The 19,869-nt window shown below is 35.2% G+C and overlaps 1 protein-coding gene across 1 annotated transcript in view; it reads right to left on the reverse strand.

Annotated features, from left to right (window-relative positions):
- The window catches only part of GLCCI1 (glucocorticoid induced 1), a 110,768-nt gene that overhangs the window by 60,410 nt on the left and 30,489 nt on the right, over window positions 1–19,869 (reverse strand). Inside the window, exon 3 of the mRNA XM_039256830.1 lies at window positions 17,579–17,730. Coding sequence (XP_039112761.1) covers window positions 17,579–17,730 — 152 coding nt within the window. The remainder of the gene's footprint in view (window positions 1–17,578; window positions 17,731–19,869) is intronic.

Consider the following 19,869-nt stretch of genomic DNA (forward strand, 5'->3'; position numbering starts at 1 on the left):
AGCTCCTAGCAAGAAAGTACTCTTTTTCAATATTCAAGAGCCCAAAGCTACTTCCACAACCACCTAAAAAAACAAAAAAACAAAACAAAACAAAACAAATACCCGAAAAAATAAAAAAAGAACCAATCACTTCATAAAGTTCTTACAATCTTATTTAAAACTTAGGTAAAACTTTTTTTTTTTTTTCTTTTTTAAGTAAGCTCCTCACCCAGCATGGGGCTTGAACTCATGACCCTGAGATCAAGAGTTCCATCTTCCACCAACTAAGCCAGACAGGCATCTCTTATGTAAAAGTAAAAAAACATCTATGTTTTATATAGTTAAATCTTTGGTCTTGGAATTTAATGTAGTTTATAATTGATATTGGATATATGATTACTGACTACTAACTATTTTACAACACTTAAAGAGACGGTCCTTAGTACTAAAGTACTGATCAAAATGGCAAGACCTGAAATGGAATTATAGGAATTAATGATACTTATAATATTAACTGTTATGATTACAGATGGAATATAAGCTATAAAAAGTTTTAAAAGACAATTATAAACCATGATTTATAAATATAACCACTAATAAAAAAGTATTTAAACTTCTAAAAAACTTTATTAAAAAAATTTTAAGACTTCTTTTTAGAGAGAGAGAGAGAGAGAGAGAGAGAGAGAGAGAGAACATTAACGGGGAGGGGGCAAAAGGAGGAGGGAGGAGAAAAAGAAAGAAAGACTACTTAAAAAGGCTCCAGGCTTGACACAGAGCCCAAGTCAGGGCTCAATTCCACAATCTTGGGATCATGACGTGAGCTGAAATCAAGAGTTATGAAGCATTAAAAAGGGGTGCTTGGGTGGCTCAGTCGGTTAAGTGTCTGACTCTTGACTGATCAATTGATTATTTATTTTTTTATGGAGAGAGAGAGAGAGAGAGAGTGAGTGAGCAGAAAGAGGGGCAGAGAGAAAGAGAAACAGAATCCCAAGCAGGCTCCATGGTGCCAGGCCAGAGCCCAACATGGGGTTCAAATTCACCAACCATGAGATCATGACCTGAGCTAAGATCAAGAGTGGGATGCTTAACTGACTGAGCCACCCAGGTACCCCTGACTCTTGAGTGCACACACCTCTCTCATTCTCTGTCTCTCACAAAATAAATAAACATTTTAAAAAATGCTTTTAAAGGGGCGCCTGGGTGGCTTAGTCAGTTAAGCGTCCGACTTTCGCTTAGGTCGTGATCTCACGGTTCGTGGGTTTGGGCCCTGCGTCGGGCTCTGTGCCGACTGCCAGCTCAGAGCCTGGAGCCTGTTTCAGTCTGTGACTCCCTCTCTCTCTGACCCTCCCCTGCTCACGCTCTCTCTCTCTCTCTCTCCTAGAAATAAATAAAACATTTAAAAAAAAATGCTTTTAAAAAATAACATAAAAATAAAAATGAACACACAAAAAACTATGATTCTACTATTGTTATCCCTTCAACTATATAGCAAATTATGTGTTCATCAGGTTAGACCAGTTTCAAAGTGTGGTCGGTGGATGAGCAGCACCGGCCTCATCTGGAATAATATTAGAGCTGCAGATTCTCAGGGTCAATCCCAGAATTACTAAATCCGGAATTCTGAGATATGGTTCAGCAATCTATGTTTTAACAAGCTATCCAGATGATTCTGATGCAAACTCAAGTTTGAAAACCACTATCAGACTAAGGAAATAAAAATGAATAAAAGATTTTGCACTCAAGGTGCCACGCTGACCATCTTATCCACTCCTTTTTCTTGTAGGCTAATATCCATTAACAAGTATAATATCAATTTGCATTTAATTACATCTTCAGAAATTACCATAAGCTAATGTAAATATCATTTGGAGCCACAAAGAAAGTTATATTGATAGGTAGAAATTTTTCTTTACTGAGGAACATTAAGCAATAGTCCCTAGCAAGAATTAACATGCCCGAGTATTTAAGCAAAGTGTATAAAATCTTTATCTAATTAGGCCGCAGTGTGCTCAAAACACAACTGAATGAAAATCTGTGAATGGTTTGTGATTTTCCAGACTAGTAAACAGGGAACTTATTCAGAAGCATTAAGAAGCTATATTTCTTAAGGTTAAGGGGAGGGAGAGGGAGAGTGTTAGCGAACTGCAATTTCTGAAAACAGGAAATACCACAGAAATTAATTATTGCATCTGTGCTACACATGATAAAATGAATAAATCTGCCATTCTCTATAAGAAATGCTAATTTGAGAAAGAGTAATCATAATAAGTGTGCCAACAACCTTAACAATAGTCACAATAATTCTAAGAATTAACCTGAGATACACCAGAAATAAATTAAATGTCTATCAGAAGAGAAATGAAAAATTGTGGCACATTCTCACAATGTGAAAGCCATCATGCATGGATGACAATCCCACTTCAGTAAGAAAATACATACAAACAAAAAGGGCTAGAAAGAGAGATTTCAAACTATAAATAGTAGTGAGGATTCTAGATTATGCTACAGTAAATCTGTAAATTTTTTTCAGCCAAAGGAGAATAAAATTCAGTAAAAAAAAAAAAAAAAAAAAAAAAAAAAAAAAAAAAAAAAAAAAAAAAAAAAAAAAAGCCTTAAAATCATGTTTAGGAACGCTTACTGGCATGGGAAAATGCTATGACTTGTGAGAAAGGTTACAAAACACTACCTATAATATCATGTGAATTCTATTTTTAAAATGGTTTTATTTTTAAAATGTAAATAATAAAAATATAAAAAGATATACATCAAAATGCTACCAAATGGCTATATCTGGATATTAGGAATATAAGTAACTAATTTTGTGACTTTTCAGTATTTTCTAAATTTTCTACAATGATGACTGTTTTCAGTTAAAAACAGGAGTTTAATAAAAAAAACATAGCTACACTATATGATTGGTAAGTGTGACCATATACCTACCCTGAGGAAGCCCTCTTAACTTTAGACACAAATGTCAAATCTATTTTGGAAGACAGGTTACACGGTACACTAAAGTTAGAATGTTAGTATACACCATATAACATATTTTTCAGGTTTCTTTTGACTAGGAGGGTTAGAGTTTTCTCCAGACTATAACGGTCTACATATAGATCACCAAGTATTGGCTACAGGAATGAAGCTAGAGATTTTAAATTTCTTTGTTAAGTTTATTTATTTGTTTTGAGAGAGAAAGCACAAGCAGGGTAGGGACAGAGAGAGAGGGGAGACACATCATCAGCATAGAGCCCAATGTGGTGCTCAAACTCATCAACAGTGAGATCATGACCTGAGCCAAAATCAAGAGTCAGATGCTCAACCTACTGAGCCATCTAGGTGCCCCTGGAGTTGGAGACTTCAGATAAGCAGGAACATTTAAGTGTTTAGAGTAACACTTTATCACTCTAAGTAATAAATAATAAGTGAAAACTGAAGGTCGTTGAAATGGCAAACACATAAATATTAGTGGGAAGTTATTGACGAGAATACTGACAGGAAGTTATAATTCAGTTCAGGTATGCCTTTTATGGTACACTGTAATTATGTGAAGGACAAAGTATCTAAAAATGTTCTCCTGATAAAGTTAAACACAGAGCTACCATATGATCCAGCAACTCTTAGAGAAATGAAAGTATGTATCCACACAAAAACTTGTGCACAAATGTTCACAGTACATCAACTCATGAATGTAATAAATTCCAGTCTATACCCTAAAATATTAGTTAGCGATAAAAAGGAATGAAGTACTGATACATGTTACAACATGAATGAACCTTAAAAATACTACACTAAGTAAAAGCCAGACATGAAAGGTCACAAATTGCATGAGTCCATTTATTTGAATTGTTCATAATATACAAACCTACAGAGGCAGGGAGTAGATTTGATGGGTGCCTACCACTGAGGGAAAGAGGACTGGGGAAAAACAGTTAACTGCTAATGAGTGCAGTGCTTTCTTTTTGGAGGGATGAAAATATTCTAAAATTGATTATAGCAATGGTTGCACAACCTTCAATATATGAAGAACCACTGAACTGTACACTTTTAAGTAGATGAACTAGATGGTGTATTATATCTCAATAAAACTGTTACTAAAAATATTTAAGTAAAAGAGGCAACTACAAATCAATCTCTTCTTTCAATTAAAAAAAAGCCATATACTGCTGAACCTGAAAGTCTCAAGGATTGTTTGCACTTTCTCAAAACTAACTGGTATTTCCTGTCATGCTTTTCTTGCCAAGTTTCAAATCATATAGAGGCACCAGTCAAGTAATACAATAGAAGAGGCCAGGAAGCACTGCAGATTAATAACTCATCCAGTTAGGTTTCTCAAGTCATGTGGAGAACATTTAACACAAAAATTAAAGATGCAATGTATTATTCTAAGGGCACCTGGGTGATTCAGTTGGTTAAGCATCTTACTCTTGATTTGTCTCAGGCCATGATCTCACAGTCATGAGACTGAGCACCATGTCAGGCTCAGTGGGAAGCATGGAGGCTGCCTGGGATTCTCTCTCTCTCCTCCTCTCCCTGTCCCTCCTCAACTCATGCGCCTGCACAGGCGCTCTCTCTCCCCCTTTTTCTCTCTCTCTCAAAATAAACAAAATAAAAACCTAAAAATATATACTATTCTCTGGCTTTTTATAGCAACAGTTACAAATAGACTCTAGTTATGTGAGGAATTAAAAGTACAAACAATATTTAAATTTATTACTTGGTACTTACACTTAATAATACCCTTTCTGACAAATTCTATCACTACTATTGGAAGAGATTTAAAATCATATGAGGAGATCTAATTTTCAGATTTTAGAGATTACTAGAATTTATTTTATGGTATTGCAATCTTTTAAATTACAATTTATCTTCATTGCTGGGATTCAAAAAATTGATTCCACATGTAAAAAAGTGAAAGCAATTTACTTTTAAAAAAATAATATTCTCAAACACTTTTTAGCAATCCCATTGGAATATAACTGCCTCTGAATTACCCAAGATTTAAATTACCTTTGTTGTTTCTTGACAGCATTGAAAAAAAAAATCTCTCATACCTGAGAGAAAATCAGCAACATAGATGACTACGAGACATCTTCCAAAATTACTTCCACATCATTCCAAAGTCCTAAAAAGAACTAACAGCGCTTGACTGGTAGCATAAGATACCCAAGTGATGAGGAAGGGAGGAGTTTCCTCAACAATATAACTCCCCCTTCTCATACGTGGACCCACAAATGTCAAGTGCTGTTTCTTACTTGTAAGACAGCACAGGGACAACAACAGCTACTTAGGACTGAATGAATCCTGACCTACCAGGAATTGTTTACTAAGTTTCAGGCCCCTACAATGCTGTGGAGTTATCTGTATAATTTCTACGCCATTTCCTACCAACTCAGACTTAACGTTCATAATTGCATAATCAATTGTTGATGTTTGTAATAATGACTTTTTGTCCACTTAATTCAGTATCATTGTATTTAAGCCTGCTGACAGTAAAATACTGCAGATTCTAAATCAAAGGCAACTAACATTTACAAGTATCTGCCATGTCCTAAATACTGTGCTAGAAGGCTTAACATGGATTATTTTATGTAATCCTCATTGCAACAGTTATCCCCCCAAAATAGTTATCCCTCAAAAGCTATGAGAATTCGAACAGCAATGAGTACTGTTTTCACTTGGTTATACTCCTGTTTCCTATGAATGTCATATATTCTATTCCAACCATCCATTTATACAAAGTAGCTATTAAGTTGAAAGGTATATTACTTTCTCATACTCTACATTTAACTATGATTCAATTCTTAAATTCTTTTTTTAAAATTATTTTTTAATATATGTTTATTTTTGAGACAGAGAGTGAGCAGGGGAGGAACAGAGTGAGAGGGAAACACAGAATCAGAAGCAGGCTGAGCTGTCAGCACAGAGCCTGAAGCAGGGATAGAACTTGAAAACAGTGAGATCAGGTGAGCTGAAGTCGGACACCCAACCGACTGAGCCACCCAGGAGCCCCTGAATTCTTAAATTCTTAAAGCTTAATGCAACTAAGAGACATCTAAGTAAATGGTAATTGTTTATTGCTATTATAGGATTTTTAACAGAAAATTGATGGGTTAAAATATATAAAAGTATGAGAACCAATGTACCAGACAACAAAAGCCAAGATGAGACTAGAAGAGGGTTGTTAAAAATAAGTAAAAACTACTTCACAATTTTATCTAGAGCTAAATTAGGCATAAAGGCATGGGGGAAAAGACCAAGGAAAGCAGGTTATTTTGTTACCTGTTGTCTCTGGTAATGGGCGGAAACCCAAGTAGAGGGGTATGGGCAAGGCTCCCTGCTAAATTCTTTTCCTTTATTTAGAATCAAATGAATGTATTACCTATTAAACATCGGTAGGCAGAATTTTGAGTTGCTGGTAATTTTAGAGACAGTATTTGAATCTGATGAATAAAATATTAAATATCTTAGCCACGGGTTTAACTTTTTCATCAACACAGCTGAGTATATTCCTTTGGCAACCAAAAATATTACTCCCTAAATTAGGAACAGGACTACTTTCGTGTGGACTGTTGGACTCTAGGATTATACGATTCTCTCTCTGAATCTGCTAACAGCTGGAAGAGAAAGTAAAGGTGATCCTCAACAGGAAGGAATCTTTATACATTTACTCAACAGCCAGTTAGTGACCAGCTCAATAAAAGTAACAATGTAGGTCCCTGGAATGCAACCTAACAGGCCAAGATGGCCAAGTCTTTAGACTTGTTTCCACTTCCAGAAAAGCCTCTCACTCCCCAAAATGGTTCTACCAACTGCTGCTTCTTAAACAAACTTGTTTAACAAGGGCACAGGAAACCCAACCAGCTGTTATTAAGCATGACTTTTGGTCAGGAAATGAGTTTCTGATCAGAATATAAAACTGAAAGTTCTCTCTTAAAAGGATCTATTACAATTTGAGGTATATCACCTGCTCCTTTGATTAAAGTCCCCAGCCAAGCTCTGTTCACAAAGAGAAAAAGTAAATGTAATTTAAACAGCAAAAAATGTATATATTTTGGTTCAGAATTGTTGACTTTACCAAACGTGGCTAAAGCCAAATGCTAAGAAGTACTTATTCCAGAGCTGTTCCTTAAAAACAAATAAAAATAAATAAATTTCTAGAGAAAGATGCGAGCATAGAGGTAGGATCACAAAACTATACAGTCAAACAATGAAATTAAGAAAAATAATGTTATTTGATGTACTTTTGGCATGTTTAAATGTTTCATACTTCAAATTTTAAAATTAATTTTATTTGTTTAATGTTTGTTTAATTTTGAGAGAGAAAGAAAGTGGAAGAATCCCAAGCAGGCTCCATGAAGCCCAATGCAGACCCATGAACCATGACATGATCTGAGCTGAAATCAAGAGTTGGGAGCTTAAATGACTGAGCCACCCAGGTGCCCCCGAAGATTAACTTAAAAAAAAAAAAAAAATGCCGGGGCGCTTGGGTGGTTTAGTCGGTTAAGCGTCCGACTTTCACTTGGGTCATGATCTCGCAGTTCATGGGTTCAAGCCCCGCGTCAGGCTCTGTGCTGACTGCCAGCTCAGAGCCTGGAGCGTATTTCAGAATCTGTATCTCCCTCTCTCTCTGATCCTCCCCTGCTCACGCTGTCTCTCTCTCTCTCTCTCTCTCTCTCTCTCTCTCTCCTAGAAATAAATAAAAAATATTAAAAAAAAAATGCCAAAGAGAAACATCATCTGAAAAATAAAAGCAGAGTATGCAGAATTTCACTTAAGATCTAACCATCCCATCTATTATCCCTCAAAGAATATAAGAAGTAAACAAGAACAATTCTAAAGTTGTCTCCGATACTAAATTTGAAGGGAAAATGAATGAAGGGGGTAGACAGATAGGCAGTCAAAATGGAAAGATTTATATACAAAAAAGCTATTCTTACCTCACTTGCCCATCAGACGTTTTTTAAAACTGCCATGCTTACCACATCATTTTTCCCTAATAGGGAAATACAACAGAGGACTCCAAAATGTATTCATTCATTTTCCAGCAAAAGCAAGATTTACCAGAAAAGATAAAAGACAAAAACAAACTAAGAAATAAAAACCATGGGAAAGAGGTGAAAGAAAGGAGGAAGAAATCTCCTTTTGAAGTTTTGCTTTCCAGCAGTGAATCCACAGTACCATGGCAACTATCCAAACATTCACCTTTCTCCCTCTCTGCTAGTTAATGTAAATAATGATAGCAAGTATTTATTGACACTTAATGTGTTGGTCACTATTCTCAGCATTTCAAATGCATTAACTCAATTTAATGCTTATGATGTTTCTATGAGGTATATACTATTGCATCAACAAATGAGAAAACCCAGACACAGAGGTAAAGTTAATTTGCCCAGAATTAGAAAGCTGAAAAATGCTAGAGCTAAGATTCAAAACCAGTCTGATTTTAGAACCAGAGCTCTTGACCAATGGAAAAATAAATAAAAGAGTTTTCAATATTAATTTATATCATAAAAAGACTATATTCGGAGAAAAAATATTAATCAAGACAGAGTATCCCATAATAATAATCAATACCAACCAAAAGGAAGATACAATGGACATAAATCTTTATACATCTATATTCTTCAGATATATAATACAATGACCACTGGAAACACGCATCAACAGAAATCTTAATTCAGCAACTGCCAGCTCATGATGGAACAAACAGACATAAATCAACAGGGCTATACAGAAGCTGAATAATATAATTAATAACACTGAATTAATATGTAATGAGCTCTGTATCTAAAAGTCTATACCTCATTTTCAAATACTCAAAGCATTAAAAAAAAAACAAATATGACCTTACATTAGGCCACAAAGTAAATGTCACCCAAGTTTTAAAAGATGTAGAATTCTATACTCTAAACAATAAAACAAGAAATTAAATTTTTATGAGGAAAAGCTACTTTAACCATTTAGAAATTAAAAACAAAACAAAAAGCTCTTGTATACTAAACAGGATATCAAAACTGAAACTACACAGTTATCTTACAAAATATAAATAATGTAAACATTATATACTAACCAAAGCTGAGCTCAGAGGATGAATCTTGACATAAAAATCACTTATTACTAAGCAAGAAATAACACCACAAATACAAAAACTAAGCATTTATCTCTAGAATCTAGGAAAAATATACACTCCAGAAAGGCAGAAGAAAGTACAATGACTGAGCAAAGTCAGAGAGCAATGAACCAGAAAAAAGAAAAACAGGAAAATAACTTCAACACCGTAACATTTTTTGTATGCTATGTAACCTAATAAATTTAATCACTTAAAACACACATGCACAGTAATATAAGAAAAATAACTACATATATACAAGAAATTCAAAAAACTATGCAAGAATATTTTGTGAAACTATGCAAATATACTTGAAAAACTGGATGAAATGGATTGTATTCAAATGAAAATACTGAACGGAAGAAATAGAAACTAAAACTGAGAACCACTGAAAAAAACTGAGATTTTACTAAAAGAGTTACAATCTAAAAACATACTAGTCTAGTTAGCTTCATAGGTAATATTTTTTCAAACTTAAGTAACAGGTAATTGGGATGATATTTTCACCATTGCTCCAGAGCACAAAGGAAGGAAATCTTGCAAAATCTTTTTGTGAAGCAAGTATAACACTAAGGATTACATTATGAAAAAAAAAAAAATTCAGACCTCATTTCTGAATTTTGAAACAAATATAGTATTAACAAATGCTTTATTTGTATACTTTTAAAAAAGAATTCCATAAATAGTACTTATTCTAGAAATGTAGTCATGATCAATTATTAAGTAATCAAGTAAAGAAATTCACTATATCATAGGTTATGAATCAAAACAACATATTCATTTCCATAATGAAATGGTATTTCACATCTGAAAAATCACTTTTGATTTTAGAAGAAAAACAATAAGTAAAATAAGTATGCTTGGGGTGCCTGGGGGGCTCAGTTGATTAAGTGTCCGACTTCGGCTCAGGTCATGACCTCATGGTTCATGGGTTCGAGCCTCGCGTTGGGCTCTGTGCTGACAGCTAGCTCAGAGCCTGGAGCCTGTCTTTAGATTCGATGTCTCCCTCTGTCTCTGACCCTCCCCTGCTTATGCTCTCTCTCTCTCAAAAAATAAACAAATAAATAAAACATTAAAAAATAGTAACAGTAAGTATGCTTGAAGCTACTCCTGTTAGAGTGAAAAACACCAGCTCTTTCATTAAGTTTACTGAGATATAACCAATATAGAGTATTATGTTAGCTTAAGGTGTACGATCTAATAATTCAGTATTTGTATACACTGTGAAATGACCACCACAATAAGTCTAGATAACACTGTTACCACTCCTAGTTATGGAAATTTTTTCTTGCAATGAGAACTTCTAAGATTTTCTTTCTTGGCAACTTTGTTTTGTGTTTATTCATTTTTGAGAAAGAAAGTGCACAAGCGGGGAAAGGGCAGGGGGTGGCTCAGATTCCAAAGCAGGTTCCAGGCTCTGAGCTGTCAGCACAGAGACCAATGGAAGGCTGGAACTCACAAACAGTGAGATCGTGATGGGAGCCAAAGTCGGACGTTTAACCGACTAAGCCACCCAGGCATCTCTCTTGGCAACTTTTAAATATACAATACAGGATTATTAGCTATGGTTGCCATGCTGTACATTATATCCCCTAGAAAAATTATTTATTTTATAATTAGAAGCTTGTACCTTTTGACTCCCTTCACCCATTCTGCCCGCCCCTACTCTCAGCAACCATCAATCTGTTCTTTGTATCTATGAGCTTATTTTTTTTTAAAGATTCCACATGTAAGTAAGGTCATAATTGATCATATTCTGTCTAATTTATTTCACTCAAGTATAATGTCCTCAAAGTCCATTTATGCTGCTGCAAATGGTAGGATTTCATCCTTTTTTATGACTAAGTAATATTCCATTGCACACACATACCACAACTTCCTTATCTTCTCATCTGTTGGTGAACACTTTGGTTGCTTTCATACCTTGGGTAGTGAAAATAATGCTCTAATGAACATGGGGGTACATGTATCTTTTTAGGTTAGTGTTTTTGTCTTCTCTGGATAAATACCCAGAAGTGAAATTACTGGATCATATGGTAATTCTATTTTTAATTTTTCGAGAAAACTCCATACCATCTTCCATAATGCCTGCACCAATTTACTTTCCCACCAACAATGCATAAGTGTTTACTTTTTTCCACATCCTGGCTAATTGGTTTTTTGATAAAAGTTGTTTGTACAGGTGTGCGGTGCTATCTCATTGTGGTTTTGATTACATTTCCCTGATCATTAGTGATGCTGAGCATCTTTTCATTTTCCATCTGGCCATCTAAATGTCTTCTTTGGAAAAATATGTATTCAGACCTTCTGTCCATTTCTTAATTGGATTGCTTGTTTTGCTATTGAGCTATAGGACTTCTTTGATATTCTGGATATAACTCACAAACATGGTCTCCTATTCAGTAGGATGTCTTTTCATTTTATTGATGGTTTCCTTTGCTGTGCAAAAATTTTTTAGTCTGATGTAGTCCCACGTATTTACTTTTGCTGCCTTTGCTTTTAATGTCAAATCCAAAAAATCATCACCAAGACCCATGTCAAGAAGCTTACCACCGATGTTTTCTTCTAGAATTTTTTACAGTTCCAGGTCTTACATTCAAGTCGCTAATCCATTTTGAATTAAATTTTGTGTTTGGTGTATGATAGTGGTCCAGTTTTCCAAATATCATTTATCGAAGAGACCTGTCCCTTCTTCATTGTATATTCTTTGCTTCTTTGTAATAAACTAACTGACCACATATGCATGGGTTTATTTCTTGGTTCTCTGTTCCGTTGACCTCTGTGTTTGTTTTTATACCAATATCACACTGTTTTGATTACTATAGCTTTGTCATATAGTTTGAAATCAGGGAGTAGCATGTCTCTAGCTTTGTTCTTTCTCAAGATGCTTTGGCTATTCAGGGTCTTTTGTGGTTCAATACAAATTTTTAAATTATTTTTCCTATTTCTGTGAAAAATGTCATTGGAATTTTGACAGGGATTACACTGAGTCTGCAGATTGTTTTGGGTAGCATGAACATTTTAACAATATTAATTCTTCTGATAGAGGAGAATGGAATATATTTCTATTTGTATCTTCTTCAGTTTCTTTAGTCAATGTCTTATATAGTTTTCAGTGTACAAGTCTTTCACCTCCTTGGTTAGATTATTTCCTAAGTATTTTATTCTTTTTGATGCAATTTTAATGTTTATTTTTGAGACAGAAAGAGAGACAGAATGTGAGTGGGGGAGGGGCAGAGAGAGGGAGACAGAATCCAAAGCAGGTTCCAGGCTCTGAGCTGGCAGCACAGAGCCCGACATGGGGCTTGAACTCATGACCCCTGAGATCATGACCTGAGCTGAAGTTAGACAGTTAACTGACTGAGGCCCCCAGACGGCGCTGGTGCAATTTTAAAATGGGACTTTCTTAGTATCTCTTTTGATGCATTAGTGTAAAGTAATACAACAGATTTCTGTATACTGATGTTGTATCTTGCAACTTCATACTGAATTCATTAGTTCTATCAACCTTATGACTGACCAAGTCTTCAGTGTCTTCTATATAGAGCATCATGTCACCTGCAAATAATGACAGTTTAATTTCTTCCTTTCCAATGTGGAAGCCTACTATCTCTTTTTCTTGCCTTACTGCCCTGGCTAAGATGTCTAATACTAAGTTGAATACAAGTGGCAAGTGTGGGCATCTTTATCTTGTTCCTGACGTTAGACAAAAAGCTTTCCGTTTTTCACCATTGATTACGATGTTTGCTATGGGCGGGCTTGTCACACTTGGCTTTTATTACATTGAGATACATTCTCTCTGTACTCACTTTGTTTAAAGTCTTCTTCATAGATCAATGTTTACTTCTGTCCAATGCTTTTTCTGCATCTCTTGAGATGATCGTATGATGTTTATCCTTCATTTTGTTAATATGGTGTATAGCACTGAACAATTTGCAGATGTTGAACCATCCTTATTTCCTGGAATAAATCCCACCGATCACGGTGTTTGATCCTTTTAATGTACTGCTGAATTAGGGTTGGTAATATTGTTGAGGTGTTTTGCATCTAAATTCATCAGGGATACCAGCTTGTAATTTTCTTTTCTTATGGTGTCCTTGTTTAGTTTTGGTGCACCAGCTCTTTAAAGCTTCTTCCTATAGTAAGTCTCATGGCCAAACTTAACTTTAAGTGGGCAAGGAAGTAAAATCCTATCATGTGACACGGAGCGACAATGTGTATGTCTGTGAAGAGAATGTGGTATTTGCTACTATACCTGGGACCTTTTATTATTGCTCTGTTTTTATGGTTTGACCACTTTATAAAAAGCATATGTACTACTGTCTCATTTAAAAATATGCTCACACAGAACTATAAATCTGTCTGAGATGAAGCTTTAGATAATATGTTGAAAACTGAGAAAATACTTCTGTCTGATTACTGTAACTGTAATTTTAGGAACTGGTAATAAATTTTATTTAAAAAAAGGTTGGATCCGCAAGGCTAATATGTTAAAGTAATATTAAATTCCACAAAGGGTTTTTAGTTTTTATTTCTATTAAGCTACACAGATTATTCTAATAAGTTGGCAATGTTCAGCCTTAAACATGTGAAGCTGTCTCTTTCAGTCCTCAATACAAATACGTGATTCTGCAAATATGGTATTACTAGCTTCAATTTACAGAAAAAGAAACTGAAGTTTGGACCACATGACAGTTAATTCAGTGGCCATGATTATTCTTCCAGCATTTTAAAACATTCAAACTTACAGTTCACTGAAAATAACTGCTCAGTGAGCACTCAAAAAGCCAACATTTAGATACTCTATGTAACACTTTGCTATACTTGCTTCATCATATATCTACCTATCCATCAACTGAACTTATTTTTGATTCATTTCAAAGTCAGTTGAAGACAGCAATATATTTCACTCCTAAACATATGATTAGAGTTCAATATTTGTTTATGCTCTATATTTTTTAAGTTACATAGTAAAATGCACAAGTGTATACTTGTAAAAGTTCTGATAAATGCATTCACTCATATAACCAAAACCTCTATCAAGATATACAAAACTTCCATCATCCCAGAAGGTTCTCACATACTGAAACTTAAGTTGAACACATGATCCGTCTCCAAAGTCCACAGTGTTTTTCACAACACTATGCTACTTCTTTTTAAAAGGCCCAATGTGTAGGTGTATTAAACATTGAGAATTTCATTCCTAACCCTTAGTAATTAAGGTAGCTGAAGTCTGGAAATATGAAAGGAAAAAAAATACTAGAGACACCCTCCACCCAAACCAGATAGCCTAGATATTAGTATCTGTAGTAAGCAGACTGTACCACCTTCCCTCCACTAACTTACCCTAAATAAACAAGAACTTCTACTTGCCTCCCTCAGAGTTCAGGAGTTAATGCAAAAGGAATGGATGTGACAATAAAAGAAAAAGAAAAAACAAACAAAAACATCTCGTACGTTCCTCTCTTGTACCTTCAATTAAACCAACAGAGGCTTGGGGGCAAGACCATTTCTTACGCTTCTGAAGCAAACAATGGGTTAAGTCTATATGCTTCAGGGGTTACTATGAGAAAGAGTGGGGAACTGGAGAAAAAGCAACAACTTTGGAATCAGCCAAATCTGAGTTCAAATTTCTTTGTTTTTATTAGCTATATAACCAAGTGCAAATTACTTAACTTCCCCATGCCTCAGTATCTTATCTGTAAAATGAATCCGATGTTTTACCTTCCTTTCAACGCTGTTTCTCAATTAAATGATTTTATATAGAGATCCAGTCAGACCTCTGTCCTGGACCTCAAGTTTTAGGAGGAACTGCTCTGGCCCTCTCCTAGCCACACCCCTCCCCAAAGGTAAAGAGACCATGGGTTCAAAAGGACATACACACCATAAGCCCACACCTCTGCGACAGACTATGCTCTGGGTAATCTAGACCCAGGAATTCCTTACCTAAACAGAGCAGCCTGGCTTCTAAGTTCTGAAAGAACCTATTCCCTGGGTCTCACCTTCTGAAAGAATATGAATGAAGCATGGATGTGAGAACTGGGGCATTAAAACCTATGTGTGAAGCCACCTCTCAGAGAATAGAATGGTGTGTAGGGTAGGAAAAGATAGGGGTTTAGGCTCAGAAGGCGGGGTGGGGTCAACGCATGCAGAAACATCCTGATATGTAGGTCTCAGGAATCCAGGATTTCTTAGTTCAAACTTGAAGTTCAAGGTCCATGTGAAGGTTTACTTGCCAAAGTGGAAGGACAAAATATATTTTATGTAATAGTTTGTTACACAAATATGGTATGTCCTCATTTGTATTTGCTCCAAATCATGCAAATGTTACAAATGGGCATCTCTGTATCTACTACTAATAATCTAAGGATACTGACATATTCACTTTCATATACGGTCATAGTTATATAACATTATGATGAGTTAGGTTTCACTAACCTCATCACACCGATAAAGAAACAGACAAGCTTAAGAAGCAGAGCCAGGGCCCTCTTTTCTATCTCTATATAGTTTTCTCCTTAACTCCGAAACATCTGTTTTCTCCTCTATAAATTCAGTACTACACTCTCCAAGATAATGGGTCCCTAATCCTTAACTTTAGTCCTTATTCTCCACAACCTCTCTCTTTAGCACCTGATAGGGTTAACAATTCTTGCTTGGAACATCTTTCCCTTTGGCTTCTAAGGCTAGACTATTTCAGTTCTTCTCTTAGCTTTTGTTCTTTAGCTGGCTCCTCTGTTTCTGGATACTGTCTGGATAAAGCATATATTCAATAAAACGTAGGAATTTTTAAAACCTAAAAAGAAGAGCTACCATCTTTAAATATGCCAGTTACTCTACTAGGTAAAACACCCATGCCCAATATTCCATTTATTCTAACAACACCAAAAAAACTGAAGCTCAGAATGACTGACAAATTAACCTGTATTCGACACCTGGCTCCAACACTTCCTAACTTTATATCCTAAGTCCTTGAACTACTCAAAGTCTCTGCTTCCCCATCTGTGTCATCTTACATAGTTCTTGTGAATACATTAGTTTTCTCTCTTTCCCTGTGTGCATTTCCAAAGATGAAGTACTTGGTCTCTTGACCTTCTTTCTTTAAATGCCATGTCTACATTTTATCACACTTATGAATCCTCCTCTTCCAAAAAGATGGTCTTGAATTATCTGTGTCCATTTCTAAGTGTCCAGACCCACATCTCTGAATTTTACTAGTTATTTCTACTTGAGAAGACCACTGCCTACCATATCAAACTGATCCTTTTCCTCACAAAGATTGGAAAGCAAAAGACTAAGGGTAGCATAAAATACTGCAAAGACAAAATTGATAGGATGGACAATAAAGATAATAAACCTTGGCTTCAAGCTTGCCTGAGAAAATTACAAAAATTGAGAAGATTCTCACAGATCGTATCCAAATTTTCTCCCTTTTTCTTCAGACATGAAACTCAAATTCTTCCATTTCCCTAACCTACAAAACCCAAAATCCTCCCATTCCTTTGAATCCTCTCACATTTAAATGCTCCATTCATCAAACATCTAATTATATACTCTCTTCTGTTACTGATTTTCATAAATTTATATCCCATCTTTTCAACTATACTGTAAGTTCTTTAAAGCCAGCAACCATCTCTTATACTTTTAATATTCTTCATAATGGTGATTGACCACTATTATGAAGACACGGTCAAGAACTCAGAAATCAGCAAGAAAGATGTTTTAAGATTTTTCCCTGAACTTGGAAGGAAAAGCTTCTCAAATCAAAAGGTTGGGGAACGTTCCATAAGTAGAAAAAGTGTGACAAACAGTACATGTTCTATTTAGATCTCAAGATTTCTAGTCTTGGTTTTAAACATACAAACAGGGGCGCCTGGGTGGTTCAGTTGGTTTAGCATCGGATTTCGACTCAGGTCATGATCTCACGGTTTGTGGGTCTGAGCCCCACCGTCGGGCTCTGTGCTGACAGCTCGGAGCCTGGAGCCTGCTTCGGATTCTGTGTCTCCCTCTCTCTCTGGCCCTCCCCTGCTCATGCTCTGTCTCTCTCTCAAAAATAAATAAACATTAAAAAAATTTTAAACAAACAAAATCGTTTAACATATTACTTTAGCTATGTGCTAGTACTTTATAAATTATTTTCACGAACTGTGTAAACTTTTCTTCAAAAATTATTTATATTTTCTAATATAATTACTAGTTATATTAATTTAATTACTGTTAAGCAATCTTAAAACTGTAAGTCTCAAAAACCATGTAATATAAGCTGATGTGCTCTTTAAATTTATTTATTAAAATTTAAATAATTTTAAAACTTTTAAAACCCAAATGACAAAAAACAATTAGTCTAAAACTTATTAAAAGAAATGGCTTCCTTCTTTGGTTGAATATATTGTATTTCAAATTTGGAAAAATTTATTGAAATTACATTTTCTTTATTGTGATCAAAACAGAACTGCAGGGTAATAAAACTGATTTTTTATTTGCTCATTTTACCTGAGTAGCTTTATCTTTCATGCATGAAGGGTAATGAACATGAGGATCCCGTGGCCACTGTCCTGTGAGATAAGGTCCTGTTATCGTATCCAAAGAAGAGGTTCGCCTTATTGTACTAGAGGTTCGAACTTGCTGAGATTTTGGCCTGTCCACTATAAAAAGTGAGAAAACATTAGATTAGTCACTGATAAATTATGTAAAATTTAAACTTCATAGTTTGTAGAATGTCACCCTGTCAAGGTTCCCTATGATATATATTTACCCTAACAGCTCTCTTATATGACTTGATGAAATTTGTAGACCCTCTCCAAAGGAAAATACATTCACATACTAAACCTTGCATATATTTCCAGGGCTGTCACAGATACCTGTTTACCCATTTCAGAGACCTATTCTAAAATCTATCTTTACTGCCATTACTTTAATTAAGACTCTATCACGTCTCCCCTGGACTGCCAGTTTATTCAGTGCTATCTCTGCATCTATCTCAATTGGGCTACTTCCCAACACCGCCAAAAAACAAAACAAAACAAACAAAAAACCCACCACACTTCCATGGTTAATTATTGTCTTTACAGTAAAGCATGTATTTTTTACAATTAGGTTCCCATATACCTCGTGCTTGATGTCTTTCTACTCCACTATAAATCCATGCTACCTACAAAGTGTCAAACGAACTTTGCAAGTTATCGCAGTTTCCCAAATGTACAACACTCACTTCTCTGCCTCTGTATGTCCTATTACTTCCTGAGCAGAGAACCGTCTCCTTTGTTGTTCCCCTGACAAACTTATCTCCAAGAACAGCTCAGGTGTCATACTAACTCTGTGTTGAAAACCCAGGGCTTTTCATTCTCTGTCTCTTCAGATATATGTGACCCCCTCTGCTTGCATGGAACCGTGGGTTTGTCTTTCTCCTCTACCAGAACAGAAGTTTAGTTTAGTCTCTACAGACTGAAAAGGAATCAATGCTCAATACTATTTAAAGCAGTTTATTCATAGCTACACAAAAATAACATGTATGAAGAACCTTATATTGTAATTCAATTTCCTCATTTATAGTATGAAGAATCTGAAACCCAGAAAGATAACACTGTCCAGTGAAGGAGAACTGCCAACAGGAGACAGAGGTAGAAAGGAAGCAAGATCTCCAGACAGTCTACAGAGTTCAGTCAGTCTGCTCTAACAACCTACTTCTTTCCATTTGGGTACTGTAAGTACCTCTTTTGAAAATTAAAATGATCATAATGAACCCTATAGTTTCTTAACAAAGAAATTACAGAGGACTTTTCATATACACATCCCCAATAATTTACCACTGATGTGCTTTCTATAATAAAATCCATTCAATTACAAGCTCCAAAGCTCAGAGTCTTATTCAGTTGTACCCCACATGGAACTAAAATGCCCTGCACATTACAAACAGTCAAGAAACATTTATTTGTTTTGCATGCTGTCCTTCAACTATCTTCCTGAAACCAGAACACATAAGGAGCTGTTGTTTTCTTTTAAATCAGAAAGCAAAACACTGTATACATCGGCGTTATCTTATTATTTATACACCTTAAAACTGCAGTTTTGATTTCTTCTTTAACCCAAGAGTGTTACAAAAGATATGCAAATTACCAAACTTCCTCCTCATCTTCACTGCCTAGCTCTAATTTCATTTCACTGGAGGATCTAGGATACCTATTATTTCTATCTACTCTTTGGAATGGTCTGAAATTTTCTATTAGTCTTATGCCTCATCTGAAATAAAAATACAGAATATAGGAATGATATAATTATCAACTGGATCTGTCACAAATTTAGAGAAGAACTAAATTTAGAGTAGTTTAGAAAATTTCTAAACTACTAATGAGATCTAATAATTCTCTTTATTGCAATTTTTTATCATTTACATTTCAGTTCTGTATAACCTGACACATATTGATCCATGATATCAGTATTACAGCTTACATAATTCACCATTATAATCTGTTCCACGTATCACTTTTTTAGCTCTGTCAAATTAAACATTGTGACCCCCTGTTGCTCTCTGTTATAATTTGCCTGGTATCCCTACTCTTGAATTTACAATTTCTTTCAATCATTCTGTTTATTCACGTGTCCTATATACAGTACATAACTAGGCTTTTTCAAAAAAAGCTTTGCAGTAAGCCTTCTTCTCATAGAAGGTATATTCATCCCATTGTACATTATTGATACAATAAATTTAACCTGTCTTGTAATTTTCTTCTTCGTATTTGTAACACTTTCTTGCTACTTGTCCTGTTTCACTGGTTTTTTTCTTC

This window comes from Hyaena hyaena, unplaced genomic scaffold (assembly GCF_003009895.1).
Source record: "Hyaena hyaena isolate Hyena2069 unplaced genomic scaffold, ASM300989v1 scaffold_590, whole genome shotgun sequence".
NCBI lineage: Eukaryota > Metazoa > Chordata > Mammalia > Carnivora > Hyaenidae > Hyaena > Hyaena hyaena.